This window comes from Diadema antillarum, unplaced genomic scaffold, assembly GCF_040938485.1.
Source record: "Diadema antillarum isolate AM-2024a unplaced genomic scaffold, OU_Dant_1.0 seq00001241_RagTag, whole genome shotgun sequence".
In the NCBI taxonomy this organism is placed as follows: domain Eukaryota; kingdom Metazoa; phylum Echinodermata; class Echinoidea; order Diadematoida; family Diadematidae; genus Diadema; species Diadema antillarum.
Genome location: NW_027272028.1, coordinates 388,041 through 409,177, shown reverse-complemented (window position 1 = coordinate 409,177; position 21,137 = coordinate 388,041). Strand labels below are relative to the sequence as shown.

The 21,137-nt window shown below is 37.6% G+C and overlaps 1 protein-coding gene across 1 annotated transcript in view; it reads left to right on the top strand.

Moving 5' to 3' along the window:
- LOC139745209 (GRIP1-associated protein 1-like) overlaps positions 1–17,316 on the top strand; it is a 39,308-nt gene extending 21,992 nt beyond the window's left edge. The window contains exons 16-32 of the mRNA XM_071655616.1: positions 568–613; positions 1,397–1,450; positions 2,300–2,377; positions 3,158–3,235; positions 3,515–3,553; positions 4,103–4,303; positions 4,838–4,954; positions 5,519–5,560; positions 6,253–6,366; positions 7,226–7,303; positions 8,143–8,295; positions 10,455–10,615; positions 11,460–11,517; positions 12,161–12,265; positions 13,694–13,790; positions 15,181–15,365; positions 16,181–17,316. Coding sequence (XP_071511717.1) covers positions 568–613; positions 1,397–1,450; positions 2,300–2,377; positions 3,158–3,235; positions 3,515–3,553; positions 4,103–4,303; positions 4,838–4,954; positions 5,519–5,560; positions 6,253–6,366; positions 7,226–7,303; positions 8,143–8,295; positions 10,455–10,615; positions 11,460–11,517; positions 12,161–12,265; positions 13,694–13,790; positions 15,181–15,365; positions 16,181–16,390 — 1,816 coding nt within the window. The 3' untranslated portion in view covers positions 16,391–17,316. The remainder of the gene's footprint in view (positions 1–567; positions 614–1,396; positions 1,451–2,299; positions 2,378–3,157; positions 3,236–3,514; positions 3,554–4,102; positions 4,304–4,837; positions 4,955–5,518; positions 5,561–6,252; positions 6,367–7,225; positions 7,304–8,142; positions 8,296–10,454; positions 10,616–11,459; positions 11,518–12,160; positions 12,266–13,693; positions 13,791–15,180; positions 15,366–16,180) is intronic.
- The last annotated feature ends 3,821 nt before the right edge of the window (positions 17,317–21,137 follow it).

Genomic DNA, 21,137 nt, shown 5'->3' with positions numbered 1-21,137 from the left:
CATTTCACTTCAACTTTAATCGATGGCATAATTTCAGATTGTAAGAAAGAGTTGATTACAGTAAGTGTATTGTATGCATTGTATTTGTTGTATTTTTATTTGAAATGGAAATAAATAAATAAACAAAACAAAACAAAACAAAACGAAAGTAAACCTGTTGAGTGCAAGGCATGGTTTCCATTTCTGTTGTGTCTGTGCCACTTAGCAAACCAAAATGCTGCAAATAAGGATTATGTTGTTTGTTTGTTTTTTCAGTACCTAATGTTATGTGTTGTCATTTCAACAAAAACAGCTTTAAACATTAAATGTTAAAATCTGTATCATGAGGAGTATCTTAGAATTATGCTTTAAGAAATGACGGCAAGAAATGTGCTATACTTTGTGATCTCTAATATTTCAAGTCTATTACTTTCCACATAACCTCCCAACTCCTGGGAATTTCAGTCTTAAAAGTTGTTAAACTGTGAATGGTGTGTTTCTTTATTTCTTTAAAACAGATTTGGGGATTTTGCTGGTATATGAACATAATAAATTTTTTATTTTGTATCATTTGTTGGTAATTTTCAGAAAGCAAGTGGAGGAGCTGTATGGATCCAAAGACAAAAATGTAGAGGTGATTGCACTGGTGTTGTGGCCCTCAAAAAAAGAAACATTTATTGTGATGTGTTTAGTACAGGATTTCCCAAAGTACTACATGAGTGAAGATAATGAAAGATTACATATGTTGAAAAATGTGTGAATACTCGTAGTCAACTTAGTATAATTGATTTGTGCGCCAACGTAGTAAATGAACTGGAGTCTTACAGTCTGATTATGTACTTTAGCTGTACAATTTGATTCACTAGCTGGATAATTAATCTTAAATTTGGTTTGGCCTTTTGTGTAATTGCTGTTGCCAAGTATGTTAAGTTTGAGAATGATATGAAGAGTTTGTTTGCAAAAACCGATAAGTCCATTTTTGAAGATTTTGAAGTACGGTCTCTGTCATAAAGTACAAAATATTCCCTTTTAAATGATATATTGTTCACTCATATAAAGGTACATTCTTGAAGTTATGGTCAAAAGAAGCAAAACTTTTCTTATTATTCTCTTTATTTTTCTTGACCTTTAATCGCAAATATCTCCATTTGGCAAATATGGACTTATCGGTTTTTGCAAACAAACTCTTCAATACTTCCTTTCTACCCTGGTGAGGTAAATATTGTCTGCTTAATGTATTATGCAGTGTATGTAGCCCTCTTTGCTTGAACCCCCCCCCCCCCCCCCCACCAAAAAAAAAAAATGATAATAATAATAATGAGCAAATCAATAAGTGAATGAAAGAAAAATTGCATGAGATAACTCTTTCTAATTGTCATTCATTATCTCTTTCTGCCCCTGATCTGATTGATTATAGAGTTTAAAACAAGAAAATGCAAAGCTCAAGGCTGACCTGAACAGAAATAAGCAAGTAAGTTCCTGTCATATTCTTTGTGTCCTGCCAGTTAAATGTCGGTTTAATTGTAAACAAATGTAAAAGCATATTTCAGTGTCTCATACTTACCACCTCATGGTACCAGTTCAAGGAAACTGAGAGGTGACTGCAAGTTTGTACCTCTTCAATATTTATTTGTTTGATGTCATTCAATATTTTGGGCAATAAGAAAATTATTTTACACACCCTAGTTCTGTAACCCATTGTTAATAAATACCAGGGTTTCATACTGTTTTATTAGAGATGTTTGATGATAAATTTCATAAAAGATGTCAGGAAAGCAACTTGCCTTAGCAACCTACCATAGCAACAGCCAATCAGGAATCTTGTTGTTACCATGACACTTGCCATTAATGAAAGAGTTGCTATTGCAGCAGCTTTTTGTGAAATGGGGCCCATATGTAATGAGTGTTAAATCTATGACAACTGCAACGTCTTGAAAGGTAACATGCGAACTAAAGGGTCATTTTACTCTTGGCTTGCTTGCATCTTTTTTGCTGTAATATGCATTCACACCAAGTACTAGTTGCCATTATATACCGTAGGAAAATTCTAGGATTCTGATTGTTGCAAATTTGCAGACTTACCATGTCGTTTTGAGTCCGAAGGGGGCTTCCTGAATACTTCAACATCTCTTCAAGTCCTGGACAAGAGAATATGCATATCTCCCTGATTTTGAGTCAATTTTGCCCCTTTTAGATGCATGTAACATGCATCGAGTATCACCCCGATGTCTCGTGGGTAACAAGAATTTTCCTGCTAATGATTGGTTAATGCTGGCAGCCCTGAATATACACCTGTCGTACTTTCTATTCCTCCACCCAGAGTCGTCAGGAGGCACAGGAGACTGCCAAGCAGCAGATCAGACAGCTGGAGGAGACTGTGGAGTCACTGAAGAAACAGGTGGGAACATTTCTCTCCATGAAAGTGAGGGCTTGCCAAGTATTCAGGTCTCATTTCACAAAGATGCTGTGATAACAATTCTAGCTAGAATGGATATAGCACACAAGTGTCACCTTGAGCACTCTTTTAAATCTTCCTGAGTTTGATGTGTGAATGTTGGCAGCCCTGATTGATTTTTTTTTGTCATATATTATGATCATGGTAATCTGATCTTCTGTACTCAGAGTAGCCTTCTTATATCAACCCTTCTCTTCCAGGACTCTGCTACTAGTTTTACCTCAGACACTCTCCAGCACCCATTCATTTGCTGTTGTTGTTGTTGTTTTGAATAGCTTGGTCAAGAGAAAGTTTGTTGATGAAATCATCTTGTCAATTATAAACAAGCCGGACATAAGTCAAATCGGACCCCCCCCCCCCCCTCCCCGTTTAAGATTCCAAAAGCTAATGTTTTGTACTACAGTGCACTCCACTATTTTCTCCAGAAAAATTGAGTGGTCTCTTTAGCACTGAATAGACATCACCTTACCTACTGTCAAAAACAAAACAAACAGACAAATGAACAAAATACAATCATTACTTGTATGTCTTGTAGCTGTGAATCAAATGAGATGAAGGTCATTATATATCAATAATTTCAAATCCTTGAATGCCAACTTTTTCATACCTACCAGATACATTCCTGTTGAAGTCCATTGGATAGTGTATCCGAGTTGAATGGCAATCTGACGTGATTTCAAGCAGAGATATGGTGTTTTTTTCTCTCTCTCTCTCTGATTGTAGGCAGCAAACAGTGAAGAGATAACAAGGTTGGAGGAAGACAAAGCTATGCTAACAAATGAACTTGCCACAATACGACAGGTAAGAGACAGTTTTAGTATTTTCATAGCTTCCTTTTCAGCCATAGTATATAATTCTCGGTGTTTTCAGAGGTATAATTTAAAAAAAAAGGAATATGGAGTATCAGAGAATTGAGAATATTTAGTAGTTGTGTGATAAATAGAAAGGAATATTGAGAATCACAAAATTGAGAATAGTGAATGAAATTGCAATATGAGCGTATATTGATAAATATTCATGAGATAAGCATGCTTCTAACATCTGTTTGTTTTCTCTTGTCAATCTTTTTCTTCTCATCAGGCGTATACTTCCACATCTGAAGAGGCTAATAGATTACAGGTGAGTCATTCATGTTCTAGATTTAATTCCAGTATGTTTTCATGGAAAGATTTTACACAACAGAAACAATACAACTTTGGAAGATGTTCAATACCTGAAAAAAAAATGATATAGCTTTGATTCAATAAGCGTAGCACTTTATGACAGAGTATTGTAACATCTGCACATTTGATTCACTCAACTACAGCAGAATATTTGTTTTTTCTTGATTGATGTTGAAACAAATACAGACACTGAAGTCTGTACCAGAAATCAGCAATGGATATGAGGTTGTCTACATAGCACTGCCATTCTTCCCAGAATTTAAGACATTAGACCAAACATATAGAATTATAAACAATGTAAAATGATAAGCTGAGAAGGAAACATATCATACATGTCACAGACCATACAATACAATGCAAAGTTAAAAAGTGAAAAAATGCAGCAAATTGTGTGGGTAATTCATAGAAATACAGTATCATGAAGTATCAAGAAATGACCGTAGTGGTCAGTGATCATTGGTCTAGTGACATGAATGGATGGACTTCCTGTTGGTTTGTAATGCAGGGTCTGTCGACAACGGCCAAGAATCAGCTGGAGTCCACACAGCGGGAGCTGGAGGAGCTGCAGCTGGTCCACAGCAAGCTGAGCAGTGAGCGGGACGAGCTGCAGGGACAGTTCACCGACTGCCTGGCGGCCAACGCCACACTAGGCGACCAGCTCAGGGAAGCCCAGGCTGAGCGGGACAGCGTCAGCAGAGAATTGCAGGCGAGTCCTTGAACAGAACCTCTTCTTATGGTATTCAGAATAAGGACAATCCTCTCTCAACCCTACATCAGCCTCAAGATATTGGTTATTGTCACATGTCTGGATACCTAATCCCTCATTTCTGACCCAGTGTTTTTAAAGACTATCCTACATCCTTTTTCTTTCTTTCTCTCTTTGTGAAAAAAATACCTTATGACACACTTAATATTCATTTGCTTCCCAGTTGATTGTTTTGATGTTTGTATGTATTTTACTGTAGATATAGTCTTTGGTTAGTAAAAAATGTATATATATTGTCTTATCATGATTGCCTCATTGTTAGTTTTGAAGGGCTCCTCAATACTAATGCAGTTGCTGTATTTCATTGGTAACACACCATAACCACCCAGACACGAACATAAACAGCAAGTGCAGTAAAGCTGTGAGTGTCTTTAGTAATCTCTGGACATGGCTGTCCGTGTTATAGCTTCATAGTCGTTCGAGCATGGCATCATCTTTAATCCACTGCCTGATTCTTTTTTTCCTGATAAACAGGAAACCACTAAAGTCGCTGACAAGAGGAAGAACATGCTGGATGAGATGGCTATCCAGATGCAGACCATCAGAGAGCAACATAAAGAAGAAGTGGCTGGAATGAAGACTACCCACCAGGTACACAAATAGACTTTAATACAACTCAGTACTGCTATCTGGCACAGAGGGAAGCATCCTGCACAGATATTTTCAGGCTTTCTGTTCTTGTGATGTAGAATCCTTGAATAGATGACCCATTCAAAATGAATTCAGTTTATCACAATATCATGTTGGGATGTTTTTGTTGATATGGTATTAGCCACTGCATGTACAGTGTATATGTGCGGAGATATTTTTTAAAGTATGTTTAAGTAATTTGTCTAGTAAATGACTGTCACTGTAGATGAAAGGAAATCCTGTTATAACGAAGTCTTCGGGACCAGCACTTTTCTCTCTTATAGCAGAATTACATTGAAACTGATCAGTAATGTCTACAAAGATATATAGAGGATCATTTTGGGACCTGAAATTTTTTCTTCGTTGTGATGAGAATTTTGTTATAACCATGTTCGTCATAATGGGAGTACACTGTATGACGGTAATCATCATAATGTTAACACTGATTGCAATGATGGTCAAATGTGATCCGCAACTGACTTCTAATACTGACACTTTTATAATGCCTCTCTGTCAATTTTGCAGGAAGCGCTCGATGACATCAAAGCACAGTTACAAGAAGAAAAGGTATTGCAAGCTCCTGTTTTATTGTGCCAGACGTTTTATGAGCAAGTCTAAATTTTTAGATATTTTCCTGTGTTTCTTACAGACTTATCTCTTTTATTACCTGCCATTTTAGTTTAAGACAAACAGTGTGATAAATTATCATCACTTTGATGAGAGCATGTTTTTATCAATAACATGTTTATGAAACAGATATGAATGCATTAGTTATTAATTAAGCTTGCTTTATTGATAATCATTAAATAGAATATTTAAAGTATTAAAAAATAAGTAATGGGAGTTCACAAAGAAAGCTAAAGGCTTGAGTTCAATGTGTTTGTGACATATAAAAAGATATAGTTCCAGCTAGATACATATAGTATTGTCTCTACAGGCTCATGCTCATGGTGCTCCCAGTTGTTTGTCATTGTTTTGTTTTGTTTTTGTCTGTATAAACATTTGTTATTTGTTGGCTTATCTTTATTTAACTGATAGACTGATTACATAAAGTGTTATTTGCTTATTTACTTATTTACTAATCTATCTCTTCATGTTTGTACTTGCATGCTTTACTTTCTTGCTAATCTGTAATAGCGAAAGGAGTTTTGTCTGTTATGCCATGCTAGTGAAGGGTAGGAAAGCTGAATGTGCCATATATCACCCATTGATTTTTTTTTCTCTCTATTCTCCCTACCATCACCTTGGTAATGACTCAGAAAGTTAGGAAAGAGCTGGAGCCCTTAAAGGAGCAAGTCAGTCAGCTGGAGCAACAGGTGGAATCAGTGGAGACTGCCAGGGGTTGGTTTGAAAGGAGACTGAAGGAATCTGAGGTGAGTGTCATTGTGACACCTGTCACTGATTCTCTTCCATTCTCACTGCACCATAATCAAAGGAAAGTTGCTCTTTTCTCATTTACATCATGTGTAGAACTTGATACTACAAGTAGTATTGGACACATGAATGTATTATTTTGAAACCATTGCATTCATATTGATTGATAGATTGAATTTACTTTTGGCAGATATATGAAAAAACTTAATTATGAAGAAAAACTTGCGTGAAGCATATTTTAGTGTTTCACCTAAGTAATGATGGTTCATATGGATATTGATATATAGTAATTTCACATCAAAGTATTTGTTTGTTTGTTTGTTTGTTTGTTTGTTTGTGTTTTTCAAGATAATACACCCACAAATCCATCCAGTACATTTGTCAAGAGACGATGTACACAGTGCAGATGTGTGAATACCGTGGGGATGTATTGACCAGCAGAAAGTCAGTCTGTAATTGTTGTTGATATGACTGTATCTGATGTGGTGAAACAGTTGACATGGATTTTAAAAAAGAAAGGAAAAAAAATGCTCACAGATCAACAGTTGTAAGTGCAAAATGGTGCAGTATGTTTGTAGTGCACAAATCTCTCAACTTAGATTTATCAAGAGTCAGGATATTCCATCACATTTTCTTGCCTTCACCTAAAGGGTGTCATAGAAATTGTGAAAAGGACTTTTTCGAGGATAGAAAAGTGCATTTTTTTTAAAGCTCTGAGAGGTTGGGTGGTTGAAGTTTGCTAATAAGCTTGCTTAGTCATCAAAGTCAAGGACCATCAAGATCATCAAAAATCAAGTTCCAGGGACTGATGTGCTCTTCATCTCAAATATATTTTAACCTTTTCTATCTCATTGTTAGGAGGAACTTGAAAGAACAAAAGAAAAACATGTCACAAATATTGAAGAGCTGAAAGCTGAGCATGCTCATGATCTAATGGTGAGTATATATGCCAGTTGCATTCAAATTCATGTCGTATTGTCCATTTATACTTCTATCCATCTGTCTCTCTGCTAGCTGGCCTGCCTGATTGGCCCTCTATCCATATATCTATTTATTTATTGATAGATTAATAGTCTTTGTGTATGCATTCTGGGCCCCGTTTCATAAAACTTGTTATCAGTGACAAGTTGTTATAGTTGTTACAAGCTACTGAAATCCTTGCATCTGATTGGCTGACAGCAAGTTTGTCATAGAAATGTGGCAGTTGTCACTGATAACAAGTTTTATGAAACGGGGCCCTGGTTGTACTGTACATATTAACATTCAATCACTGTATTGATAAGCCTCTAACATTCCCAATAAATAGGATTCCAAGTTGATGTCAACAGTGGATTCAGTTCTTTCTGTACAAACAGGAGGTTTGTAACACTGGAAAGTGAAAATTGATAGATGAAGTGCATTTTATATGTTTATTATTACTTGCAACTGTATGATGATTGTTGCCATCAGTAATAGGAGTGGCTGATTTAGTAGTAGTAATAATAGTCGTAGGTGGTGGCAGTAGTAGTAGAACAAGTAGTAGAAGTAGTAGTAGTAGTAGTAGTAGTAGTAGCAGCAGCAGCAGCAGCAGCAACAGTAGTGGTGGTAGTAGTAATGGTGGTTGTAGTAGTAGTAGTAGTAGTAGTAGTAGTAGTAGTAGTAGAAGTAGTGTTATTTTCTCATTATATCTACAATATCTATCACTGCTATATCTGCTACTTGCTATTTTAGACATTTTAGACATTAGACTTCTACTATCTATAGTGCCAATGTCGTTCACTGTTCTCTCCAACCAGGGCCTCAAGGAGGAGATAGCAGAGAGAGACCTGGCTGTAGGCAGGGCTCGGGAGGAGATAGAGCACCACCAGGAGACCATCAGGAAGATGGAGCAGGCAGCCAAGGACTCTGTGGTGGACCGCAAGCTCAGCGAGAAGAAAGGGGTGGGCATGGTGAGTGTTATAGAACAGGACCAGAAAATTTTGTTATCTCATTGGTTGAGAGCAGTTCATTGATTTTTCTAGCCTTACATATTGTACGATATCATATTATTGTTGTGATCACTGATGGGAGACATTTGTAAACATGCTATCACACTCTAGTAGCAGGAGTTTGGGCACTTAGTAAGAGATTGCTAGCCAGTTTGCAGTTTGCATCTTGATCCACTGATGAAACATGAAAACTGGAGACCAAGTCTGCTCCAACATTGATGAAACATGAAAACTGAAGTTTTAAGTGTCTGCTCCAACATTGATGAAACATGAAAACTGGAGACTGGAGAGTCTTCACAAGTTCACCTTTAACACATGTACTTTATGTCTTTTTACACTGTAGTAGGGTCTAGTTCAGGATTAATGGTTTGGAATATTCACAACACAGTCATAAATTTTGAAGGTGAAGAAGCCGAAGCTTGTGGTCGTTCAATTTGCACTTCTGTTAATGGCGTTCGAGTTTGAGGAATTGTTGTCGGCAGGCTATGAGATGGCGAGAGCAGGAGGTTACCACTATTGCTGCCTACAATGTCAGTCTCTGCTTCGTGGTGATATGTTTTGCAAGCTTTGGGATCATTCATGTGATAAAGTTGTCTGCTAATTTTGTCACTCATCTTTTTCTTACGCACATCTGACATCTTGGTGTATGTCTTGAGAGAAGTTTCACTACGGTGTCCACTTGCAGCCATGATGTCTCTCATTTCGAAGACTGCTTGATCAAGAGTGGTAATGCAGGTACTCTGCAGACAGTGATTTGTGTAGAATTTGCTGCATTGCGCCCCTTTGGAGATCTTCTTCGCTTTGTCAGCTAGCGTATTGATGCCTACGAGCATATTCTGGTACCACGGATCAGTTTCATTGGTTGGCTTTTTTGATTTTGGAGTTTGCCAAAACCATCGCACTTCAGATTCAGTTTTGAAACATGCTTTTCGAAGGTTTGCACTAGACATTTCTCATTGGCATTGTTCAGGTCTTTTTCTTCATACATATGGCCTCCTACAGCTTCATCATCGTTCTCTCTATTATATTTTGTTAGATTGTCTCCTTTTGTGATGTAGCGCAGCCCATTCTCATCTGTGGAGATTGTGAAGTCACTAGGTTTTAAGAAACGAACATTTTCTCGTCCCCTGTTGCAGAAATATGTCATGAGATCAACAAAAACTTTGTTCTGGAGCCCAGCAGGTGTGTTACAATCCAACAAGTTACTGGCCTGAATCTTTTCCATGTCAGCCACACTAATGGCATCCTTGTGTTTGACTCTACCAAAACCCTCCTTTTTGAGTTTCACTAGCACAGCCTTGTGCATTTGACTGCTTTGTGGAAAATGATCCCTCTGTTGTAGTTATCAAGAAAGTGTCTTGTATACCGTACCTGATGTAGTGCAGTGATTTCTTCAAGTAGAGATCCTCGTTGTCCTTCTTTAGACATGAAAAAAAAAAAAAACAGTAACGAATCCAATTCCAATGTGTTGTCATTAATACTGGCAGTGATGTCGAGCAAATTCACATTCTTTACCTTGGCAAAGTTTTCCAGCTCAGAAAATCTGAATTTGATGGTCTTTTTGGTACTTCCTGCATCAGAATCGTCCAGAAGTTTGGCCAATTCATCTTCAATGAGCAGTTCAAATATTGGACCTCCTGCTCTCACCATCTTGAATACTGAGGTTGAGCAAACGCATGAAAAGAAAAAAAAAATCACAAAAACAATATCCAGTGAGGCTGTTCGGTGTGCTGCGCTCAGTCATCCCATACATGCCATTTGCGAGCTACTATAACCACAGCACACGTATGAACACTCACAGCGGTAAATTCACAGAACGCTATCGATAGCACTATCGATATAGTGATATCGCCCATGAGTGCATGTTTACATCATCTGACCTGTTGGTTGGTAAAAAAATCAATGCTTGATAATTGACCAATCAGGTCGCAGAGATTCTAAAGCCCATTTTATAAGATTTGGAGAGGCAGTATTTTCAGAGGCAGTTTGAGCAGTTTAGAAGTTGGAAGGTGAATCGAGCAAATCTTTGAGAAGTAAAATAAAGGCAGACAGAAACAGTTGAGTTTGAGAAAATGTGTGCCATATATTTTTGCTTTCTTTCCATGCCCTTGGGTTCAAAGGTCAAGGATCTGCAGAGACAGCTGAGGCAGGAGAGGAAACGGGCAGCCAAGCTTCAGGAGAGACTCCAGGAGGTCTTGACCCAGACTAGTCAGGGACAGCAGGGTTTGGATGCACTCTTCTCACATCAGAGCTACGAGGACAGGTCCAGACTAGACACCAGGTACAGTATGTGGACTTGTTTATCTTTAAATACCACTTTCTGTTTTATAGCTAAGATAAAATTGGGATATTTGATGGTAGATTAGATTTTCATTAATTGATTCATTTTTGTTACTCCATTTATTCATTAATCAGTTAGTTCATTCATTGTTATAATCTTAAATTTTACTCCTAGAATTGACATAGAACAGTTAAGGTAGCATCAAGCAATGTATAAATGTAGGTCAGAACATTTTGACAGTAGCATAAACTTTGAAAAAAAAAAGGACCTAATCATTTAGAGAAAACATGGAAGTTACATGCATGGTTTTCAAACCTGGATGTCATTTTTCACTACTAAGATGTTATCCTTGTATGTTGGCAGCTGTAAGTTTGATATACGTCACATCTTTATCAATATTCTCTTTTTTATATGTTGCACATTCTGTTTAGACTTGAAGAATGTCTGAAATTATTGGAAATTTAAAATTTCAACAATTTGTAATAAAAGTAGAAAAATATAGCTTATGAGTACAGAGATTCCAGTGATGTGAATGGTGATTGTGAACAAGAAAAATCCAACAGATAGGTAAGTTTGGTTATTCAAGAACTCATTAAGTAGGGTTCTTGGTACTTGTGAAATGTAAACTTGCCTGTGACTAAACCAACAGATTTAGCAGCTGTATTGCGTGCATGCAAGAAAGTTGTACTGTACTATTTATGCGGGGTTTTACTCCTCCTTACTCTTTCTATGCAAGGGACTGGACTGTATGTACAATGCCATGGGGCTTACTGTACCAGTCGAAACTAATAGCACACAAAGAATTAATTTATGCATCCGTTTCTTTCTGTTCTTTATCTAGCAGTAGTATCTCATCACTGAGTAACAGTGGGACTGGCAGAGACTACTCAGACTTTGCCCCAGTGAGTGTAAAAACCCTTCTCTTTTTAATGCCACTCTACTTGGTAGTGCATTGCCCTACTTGTGTCATGAATTTGATGAGCCTCTTTTCTTATGTTTTATACACTTGTAGTTATGTGTCAATTATGAACACACCCAGGACAGTGCATTCAACTTTGTTTTCTTTTGTATTGCTGGAAGAAAACACACAATTCTGGGCTAATCAATGAATGTACAGGATGCAGTTGTGTGATGAGCTTGGTGTGTTGCCATATTTTCTTCATTCACATTGGAGTTCAGCCACATGACATATTTTTTCCAAATCAAAATTGTGGAAATAGGTGTTGTTGTTTTTTTTACAGGAAAAGACCAATTGTAATTTTCTTTTTTAGACTAAATCTCTCTTTTTTGTTTGTTTTGTGTGGTTGCCAGGATCCATCTCATCCCCTGTCCATTTTAACAGTCTGTTAAGAAGACACCATTATCAAGAATTACTCACCAGTCATGAAATGTGATTTTGTTTGCCATTTCTTATAGATTTATTTATATCGTTATTTACATTGTACAAGGTTAACAAGATTGTTTTAGTTAAAATCTTTTGTCTGTATTCATTGAAAGAAGTTTTCATCAGATTATTGCCCATATACCTCTCCCTCCTCTCTACAGTCACCAAATGATTCCATGATGTCTGCATCACTCAGTGAGGAGACAACAGAGTTGATTGCCAAGCTGACTCAGCTGCAGCAAGAAAACTGGGCCCTGGAGGAGAAGGTTTGTTCATCACACCATGTTGATATTTCAGTGCGACAGTATTAAAGATATGGTGGAGCATTTCTGGTCTCCGTAATTTGATCTTTTCTAAGTACTGGATGTGTCATTGCCAAGGGACTATGAGTGTGATTTCAATATGTAGCACTTGATGTCTACTGCCTGGTGAGCGTTCTTTGCACAGTAGCTCATCATGGTGCATTCACAAGCATGCTTACATGATGCTAATTCACGCTCATGGAACAATCTGAGAAAGTGTGTCATGATGTCAAACTGTTAACCCTAAAAAGGCCACGGGGGTTGAATCAAACCCCCTCTTGACATTTTTCGCGACTACTCCGCCGCGCGAAATTTTTTGACCACGCCGTTCGCTGACTTTTTACTTTCAAGTCTCACGCATCTTTTGACACCATTTTCGCGAAAATTGCGCATACCGTTACGATGCTGCATGACGTTTTATACATGCCTGTCAGACCGAAAATGGCTCAAAAACGTGATTTTGTGTATAAAGTCTATGCAAATGGAGTTTTCTCTTCTTATTCATAAAGTTATAATTATTTCACTTTCATAGGCTGAAACTAATTAATCTTAGCATAATTGTGCTTGAAATAGGTTCTGTCATAAATTTTGTGAAAAAAATGATAAAACAAAAGGTCGAAAAAACAATGAAATACATAAGAAATTCATAAAACAATAAAATACATAAGAAATTGATTTTGATACCAATTTTTTTGTCCTTTACATTGTTAGGAATGCTACAAAGAATGTTTTCCCAAAAAAATAAGATTCTAGGAGCTTTAATTTCTGATTTAGAGCAAAATGTATGATTTTATGCATATATATGCATAATTAATTGTTATGATGAAAATTTCCATTTTTTTTTTGTATAGCTTGGTAGATTACGCCACAGGTAATGCACATGCCAAATTTCATGGCGATTGTGCGATCGAAGGCCGAGATACGTGTATGCAGGTATACAACTATATCTATCCAACTTCAAAGATGCTCCCCCCAAAATCAAGAAAATAATTTGAGCATGTGTGCACAATGCTGAAACATTCTAGAATGTTCATGAAAGAATACCAGGAAACATATTGTGGTGTCAATTTCACTTAATAGTTTCTGTAATATTCATAATAGATTCACACACAATCATGGTATATTAATGCAGATACATGATATACCTCTTTGTTTCTTCGTAATAAAAGAGATTTACAAGATTGTTTCTGCAGGTATGTGACACAACCAACTCCTGTTCAAGCATTCTGAAACATTTGATATTAGCTGAAATGTGTGTAGATGTGTACTACTGTGACAGGAATTTGAGGGCTTCCGTGAACTATTAAAGTTGCTAGGACGATGGAAGTGTAATCTCAATATTTTGTCCATCAAACAGGACCTGACGAGTTTTAAATTCCTACTCTCTGACAGGTCCGTCACCTTGAGGAGAGCAATGCATGTATGGCTGAAGACATCTTGAGGAAAAGTGCAATAATTGAGAACCATGTCATGGAACGCAAAATCATCGGTGAGTTCAGACATGTAGGGAACTGATCCAAGTACACTCTTTTAACATGAAAATATGAATTAAAATGAAATTTTTTAGATGAGCAAACAATTGTTAATCAGAAAATATTTCAATGTCATATACTGTAAAACGAGGACTTTTCGCGTGCACTTTAATTTCGCGAATTTTGCGAGCGCCAAGATTTGCGTAATCAAAATGCATGTGAAAGTCCTTGTTAACACTAAATGCATTGAACGCCAGTGGCACTTCGCGAAAATTTCATGCCACGAAAAAGGCTGTCGGCTCCAATTCGCGAAAAATTCATGCTGCGAATATATCATGTTTTACAGTATAGCAGGAGGTCAAATGCATTTTTTTTTTCACAGGAAAAGAATAGTTCGTAGACTAATGACCCAGCTTAGTTCATCATTTCTTCAAATGATATACTCTTACTGGTTTTAGTAGTCGTACACAATTTGAGATGAATGCGTTCGAATATATCTGAGCTGGGCCAGCCTTCCCACTCCATTGTATCCCTACACTACGGGGTCTTTTAACCCTAACTAGGTTGGCTGGGGGGGCCTCCGAGGCCCCCCCCCCCTCTACGTTCCGCGTGATGTATCGCAATCGCAAAAAGCTATCGCCGCGACGTTTCATGACTTCTTTCTTTCGAGTCTCCCGCATCTTTTGACACCAAATTTGCGCTGCCCGGGTGCGCGGTTCTGAAGTTACGCATAAATATGTACATGCATGTCAGACCAAAAATTGCTCAAAAACGTGAATTCGTGTACAATTTCAATGCAAACTGTGCTTACAGGCAAATTTCTTAAAAGCATGGTTAATTTGGTGTTTTATTGATTAAAATCAATGAATAACATATTTTCTTGTTCGGAGCGATGTCGCGGACAAATTTCATCGAAAAAACAATGAAAAACATTAAGTCGAAAAAACAAAGAAATACGTAAGAAATTTAAAAAACAATACAATACTTCAGAATTTTTCTGATATCACAGTTTTTTTTATTACATTTGTTAAAGACACTAAAAAGAATATTTACACGAAAAATGTGCCTGTTTTGAGCTTTATTTTGTGATTTATACCAAATAGTCTGATTTCATGCATCATTATGCATAAATTAGCATAATTTGGCATAAATGATAATTTTTTGAAAAATTAACTTTAAGGTATTTTAGATTACATCATAGGCAATGTGTGTGCCAATTTTTGTCGCGATCACGCGATCGACGGCCGAGATCTGGAGGGGGGCCTGGAAGGCCTCCCCCCCCCCCCGGCTCTATCAACTACCTAAATAGCCCGGCCTCGTTAGGGTTAAAGCGTATGCCAGATCAGAAAGGAAGATTTGTAAAAGGGTTGGTGTACCATTTCGTCCCTCTCCCACTATATTCACCAGACCCCGGTAAGAGCAGCTCCACGCCCCGCGACGACCGGTCAGAGACTAAGGGCCCGTCGCTACGCAAGATGCGGGAACTGATGAAGGGCTCCCGGGATGTGGAGGAGGAGAGCCAGAGGGAGATGAACCAGAAGCTACAACTCATGCTGGAGGAGACCATCACTAAGAACATGCATCTTCAACAGGTCAGAGGTCAAACTATAGTCCTACAGTGCCCTACCATTTCCCTCATCCATTGGTGGCATGTGTGATCATGTGACTACCCACTCTGTTCTCCCAAAGCATTCTTCTTCTTTTTTGGGTGGCCGTCATGACGAAATGAATGCTTCTTGTTTTTGCAATTCCAATTATTCATTTTCAGGAGAAAGTCTACAAGAAAAATGTTGCAGACTAAACAAAAAGGCATCTAATTCTCCACATGAAGGTCAAAGACAGGCTTTTCAAGCTGGCTTAAATTCGCTTTTTGTTTGCGACACTTTGTTTATGAAGCAGCTTTATGTAAAGCTAACATTTCTAAAATGTTTGAATGTATGATAAGGATCATTTGCCTGTAGATATATGAATGCATGTATCTAAATAATGGTTTGAAACCTGAATGGTTAAATTGATAACTCCAAAGATGTTTTGCTCATTTACTGAATACTACATGAACAGAAACAATCAGCAAAAGTTGAATTGAACAAGTTACATAATTTGATGTAGCATGTATGTTATCATGATTTCTATCACAAAAGAAGTGAGGCCACATGTTGACTAAGTGCTTCTAAGGCACGCATATTCTTTTGGCATTTTTAGTTGCAAATTTCATGCAATGTAAATAACTCAAGCTTTTACTATTTAAAAAAAAAGTTTTTTTTAAAGTGCTGTTACTGTGCATAATAATGGTTTTGGTACTTCTTTTTTTGAGTAAAGAACCAGTTCTGTGTTTGTTTGTCCGATCTGGTGGCAAATCATAGAAGATGGATTTTTGTTTTGTACATTCCTTTACCGCTTCCTGCAGGACATTGAGATGTTATCAAGTGAAGTGGTGAGGCTGAGTAAATTGGTGGGGTCCTCTCAGTCGGGCACGCCGTCTCCTGTGGAGGGTCAGGAAAAGCTACCAGGAGTAGCTGCATCATCGTTACCATCATCATCATCATCATCATCAGCTGCTGCCTCATCATCGCCGAGGGCAACTCCCATCACCCATCCTTCCACTGCTGCCACATAGCATGCATGATGCCTGAGGTTGCCACAGCACAAAGAGTTTATGATTTTATGTTGTACAGTCACAAAGCAAGAGAAATCCAAAGTGAGCTGGTATGCCAAGATGATATGTACTGTGTCGTGTCTCCTTGCGTGTCACATAGGTGTGCCAGACACCTGCTGCTGTAAATGCCACATGGACTTACTGGCTGTCAGAACTGGATTATTAAAGTGATGTTTAGCATTTTGTGCTAAGGGTCTTGTTGGTATGCAGACTGGTTGTTTATGCACGTGTTGTGACGGCTTGTAGGGTAGTATTGATTCTTCTTTCCCCAATCTCCTACCCCCCCCCCCCTTGAGAATGCTTTATCTGGCATCATGCTTACCTTTAATGTTTACAGTACATGTTATAAATTGTAGAATTTATATCAATATTTCAGAAATACTTAGAATATAAGTATGACAATCTGCATGAGCCAGTGCTTTTTTTTTTTCAAACAGAGAGAATTTGAGAGCTGTGATGAGTTCATTGCATGTATCTTTGCATCAAAGACAAACTTGCATGGACGATGATTTGTATCATTATCACAAGGTAAAGGAATGTACATACACACTGTAGCTATTCCCTTATTATGCAGCCTCAGAGAGGTAATGCCGTGTAAACGTTACAACCCATTTTGATTGAAACAAATCATACTCACGGATCACGAGCCTCCATTCTCTGCTGTGTCTATATAGCACACGCCAGCCAGTAGTAGTGTTTTAATACCTAGGCAGCAGCTTTACCTAGATGTACTGGTGTAGACTTAAAAGGGTTCTTTTGTAGACAACTATCAAATTCTGATAGGAGAACTGCAAGGAAGAGAGTTGTTAGTCCATACTATCTAAACTTGATGGATGGATCATGTAAATGACAGGCAGTAGCTTTGGCAAGACAGAAAACAATCATATGACATGCAAGGTATTACCTGCTCTCACTGCCCACATCGCTTTTAGTTATGTTTGGCTTTTTTTCCTTTATAAAAAAATAATAATAAAAATGTGATAACGTGATATTTGTCAACGGACCATTTACTGGATAGAATATACCTCAATTTTCACATACCAGCATTATCATCCATAATTGCCTTAAGGCTGGCCTAATCCTAACTGCCAAGGCCCCAGGGACTGTGGCAGCAGCTCCATGGATAGTAGCTCTTCTTGACAATTCCCAGCCCCTTCCACAACCACAAGGGTACTTGGGGCTTGAGATACCAATTTATAGTACTGTCAGCAGAGGAGAGATCCAGCTGTATTTTTGTTTTGAAGCTAGATATAAAGCTGGTGTGGTGGTGGAAAACATAGGTTTTTCTCACACCAGTTTTGTTGTCTTTTAGCAGTGGCAGCACCATCCAATATACCATTTGAATCAAAATGATCAGCTTTCTTTGCTAAGTGTTGCAGATTGACTGGGACTGCTATGTTTTGAGATATTTGTTAGGTAGTGTTACTTGCATGAGCAATGTTGTCCATGCTAGTAGCCCTCTTTTGAATACAGGCTCATTCCAAGCTTTCTCTACCCTCATCCCATATTCACCGGTTTATCTGCAAAGGCCATCCCTGTATAACACAGATATATCTTTTTGTTTGTTTGTTTTTTCAAGCTTATAAGTGAGGAAAATATACAAGACAGTAATCACTCTAATATGTTCAGATGTACACTCGATGTTCAGAGAAGTGAATGAAGGCAATCCAATTGATGCAAGGCAGATCAACGGTGGATGTAAGAAAAATTTTACCATTGTTGTTAAGCGACACTATATTTCGCTTTCATTCCACTGGTCTTGATGATATTATGTACCTTCATTTGCAAATCAGAAATTGTTAGTATAGATTTCCGAAGGTTACAAAATGTGAGGGATCATTAGCTTTTGTGTAAATTTGAACTCTGTGTATGAGCATGTGCAGTCAGATTTATACTACAAATAGCATCATTATTGATTTCTTGCCGTTTGCCAAGCTGTTACGTGATGGAAAGCAATTAGGCATGTCATGTCTTGCCGCTTTCGCTTTATTTCTTGCTTTCTATTCTGAAAGATTAACAATTTCTCTGATTATCATATATACCCCTCCCACAAGATTAGCATGAATTATAGAATATGTAGATCAAAGAATTGGGTCAATAGCGGGTATGCAAAGGTGAAGAATGACTTTCGTAGGATTTTAACAGAAAGGTAGCTTGATTTGAAATAGTTTTTGTTATCTAATACAAGTATCAACAACCACCGCTTTGTTTTATTTTCTGATGGTTATTCTGGCAACAAGACCAGCATTATTATGTTGCAGCATCTGGAACTTACTGGAATTTCTGTCATAGCATGCATATAGCCCTCCTTTGCTTTTGTCAGTGATGGGATAGAATAGCTTCTTGCAAGAATGTTTTAAACAACTCCATGACTTCCTGTGCTTATGATAATGTTTTATGATTGCATGCAGCAACCACAGCAGCACAATATAATCCCGAAGCATAATTTACTGTTGCTGTGATAGTTGCAATGTACAATGTCATGATTTTAGTAGAGAAGTCTCTTATGTAACAGGGCATTTGATATGTGTAGTTCATTCTGCTATCAGTTTTGGTTTCTTCATGCCGACAAGAACATGTATATTACTTAGTGTATTTTATATTTTCTGGTATCATTTATGTATCATTTGATAGAAGGTATTGATTAGATGATGTTTGTTTGACAATTGTATAGAGACCTCACAGTGATACAGCAGCACTGCAAGGGTTACCAGATACTCACTGCTCTAACTTCCAGTAGCACTGCGTTACTCGTTATTGGTTTTCCATCGTTGCATACCGGTATGTAATTTCAGCTCTTCTTGTGCATGTATACTGTGCCATGCCAAAGTATATGCTTGCAATAATATTGAGAGTGAGAATGTTCCAAAGGAAAAAGAGATGTATTTATGGATAAAAGTGATAATGTCTGTGTATCCTTTGAATGACTGTGGAGTTCTTTTCCCATGACAAAGTGATATTATGTGTGTCATAGTGAAATGGAGATCACTCCTTCTTTTGTGATTATTCTACTCTACCATGCGCTGTATTCAAATGCAAATGCTGGATGTAAATATCAATTGTACTCTTTCCCTCCGGTTTTGCATGTGAGTTTGATTACCAGACCATTTTTTTTTTAATTGTCTTTGGTGCGGTATTGCGATTGACATTCCAACGCCGGAGAACAAGAGCAACAGTGCTAAGTTGTACAGCTAGATTCTATTTATTCGTAAGATATCCTGATCTGTACCAAAAAAAGAAATGATGAATTGGTGATACATTGTATCATGAAGGTAAAGGCATGTTCTTGCAGACAGAGTGGGATTTAGAGAGAGTCAAATTTGGAAATTGATAATGATGAGAGACTGCCTTATGCAGTACTGATCAAGGAAAATGTCCCTTCCCCTCACTCTTAAAAAGAAGGGAGTAAAATTAACTATTGCACTGAAACTTGACTATTGATTGCAGTGAACATGTTGATTATCTGCTAACTGCAGTTCAGCTGTGAGCAAGTTTGGTGTGTTCATAATAGCTGTTGTGATTTAAACCCAGAATACTGTATACGCCAAATATTTTGCAAGGTTTTTATTTTTGCGAATTTCGCGAGTCAGGTGCTATTCGCGAAATTAAAGACATGCGAAAATATTGACTCTGATCAAGCTATGGATGTGACGTACGCGTATACATTCTCCATTCGGTACAGGACTCCACGATCGCGAATTTAACCACTCGTGAAATTGTCAGGAAGTTCTGATTCGCGAAAATTTAGACTCTCTAAATATATGGCGTATACAGTATTTTGAAACTTTAGTTTCATATGTTCTTGACATCTTAAACCAAAATGAGTTGTTGGTTTCTTTCGATGTGCAAGCATCACATTCCATGCATAATTACTGCATTGCGCATCATTGTGGAAATGTACTTCAAACATTTTACTGTTACCAGTCTCTGTTTATTAAAAAAAAAACATAATAATCCATCGCTAGCCACATACCCTTCTCACTCCCCCCCCCCCCCCCCCCCCCCCATTGTGTGATCTTGCACTGCTGTTGGAAGATTACTCCCCATATTTGGCATTTCAGATTAGAGAGGTTTCTGTCCATGTAGTAGATTTTGTTTAGTCTTTATCTAATGCATAGTTTGATTTGATGACAGAGGATCATTACATTTTCAGTGATATGACCAGCAGTTCATACATAATCCATCAAACTGAATGTGATATGCCATTTTCTGTCCCTGTCACCAGAGTTTGCAAATTTCAATATATTGAGATGTGTAGATGTCTTGGATATAGTGGGATGAATATTATGGTTGCCATATATGCACCTGATAATAACCTGATCAGCCAAGGTTATTGGTTATTAGAATCCTACTTAGTCCCATATGTTGAAAAAGGAGTTAGACCTGAGACAGAGGTGTTGTCTTTAAACAGTAGGATTACAATTCAGTTGTGACATTCATGATCTTCTAGCAGAGAGTTAGTTCTGGAATGCCCACATTGTGCCTACGTGTTCATACTTACCAGTTAACTACCACTGCCAGTTATCCTGTTGAATAACTTCAGAGGTATGATAGAGTAATTATGAGAAATGTCCTAATTAGGTGTTTTGCAGATGTTTCTTTTAACCCTCTGTTAATATCAGATAACATACACGCTATTGTCAAAACCATGCTGGTCTGTATTTTTCATGTGTAAAATGTACTTTTACATTCAGGCATATTGTAGTCC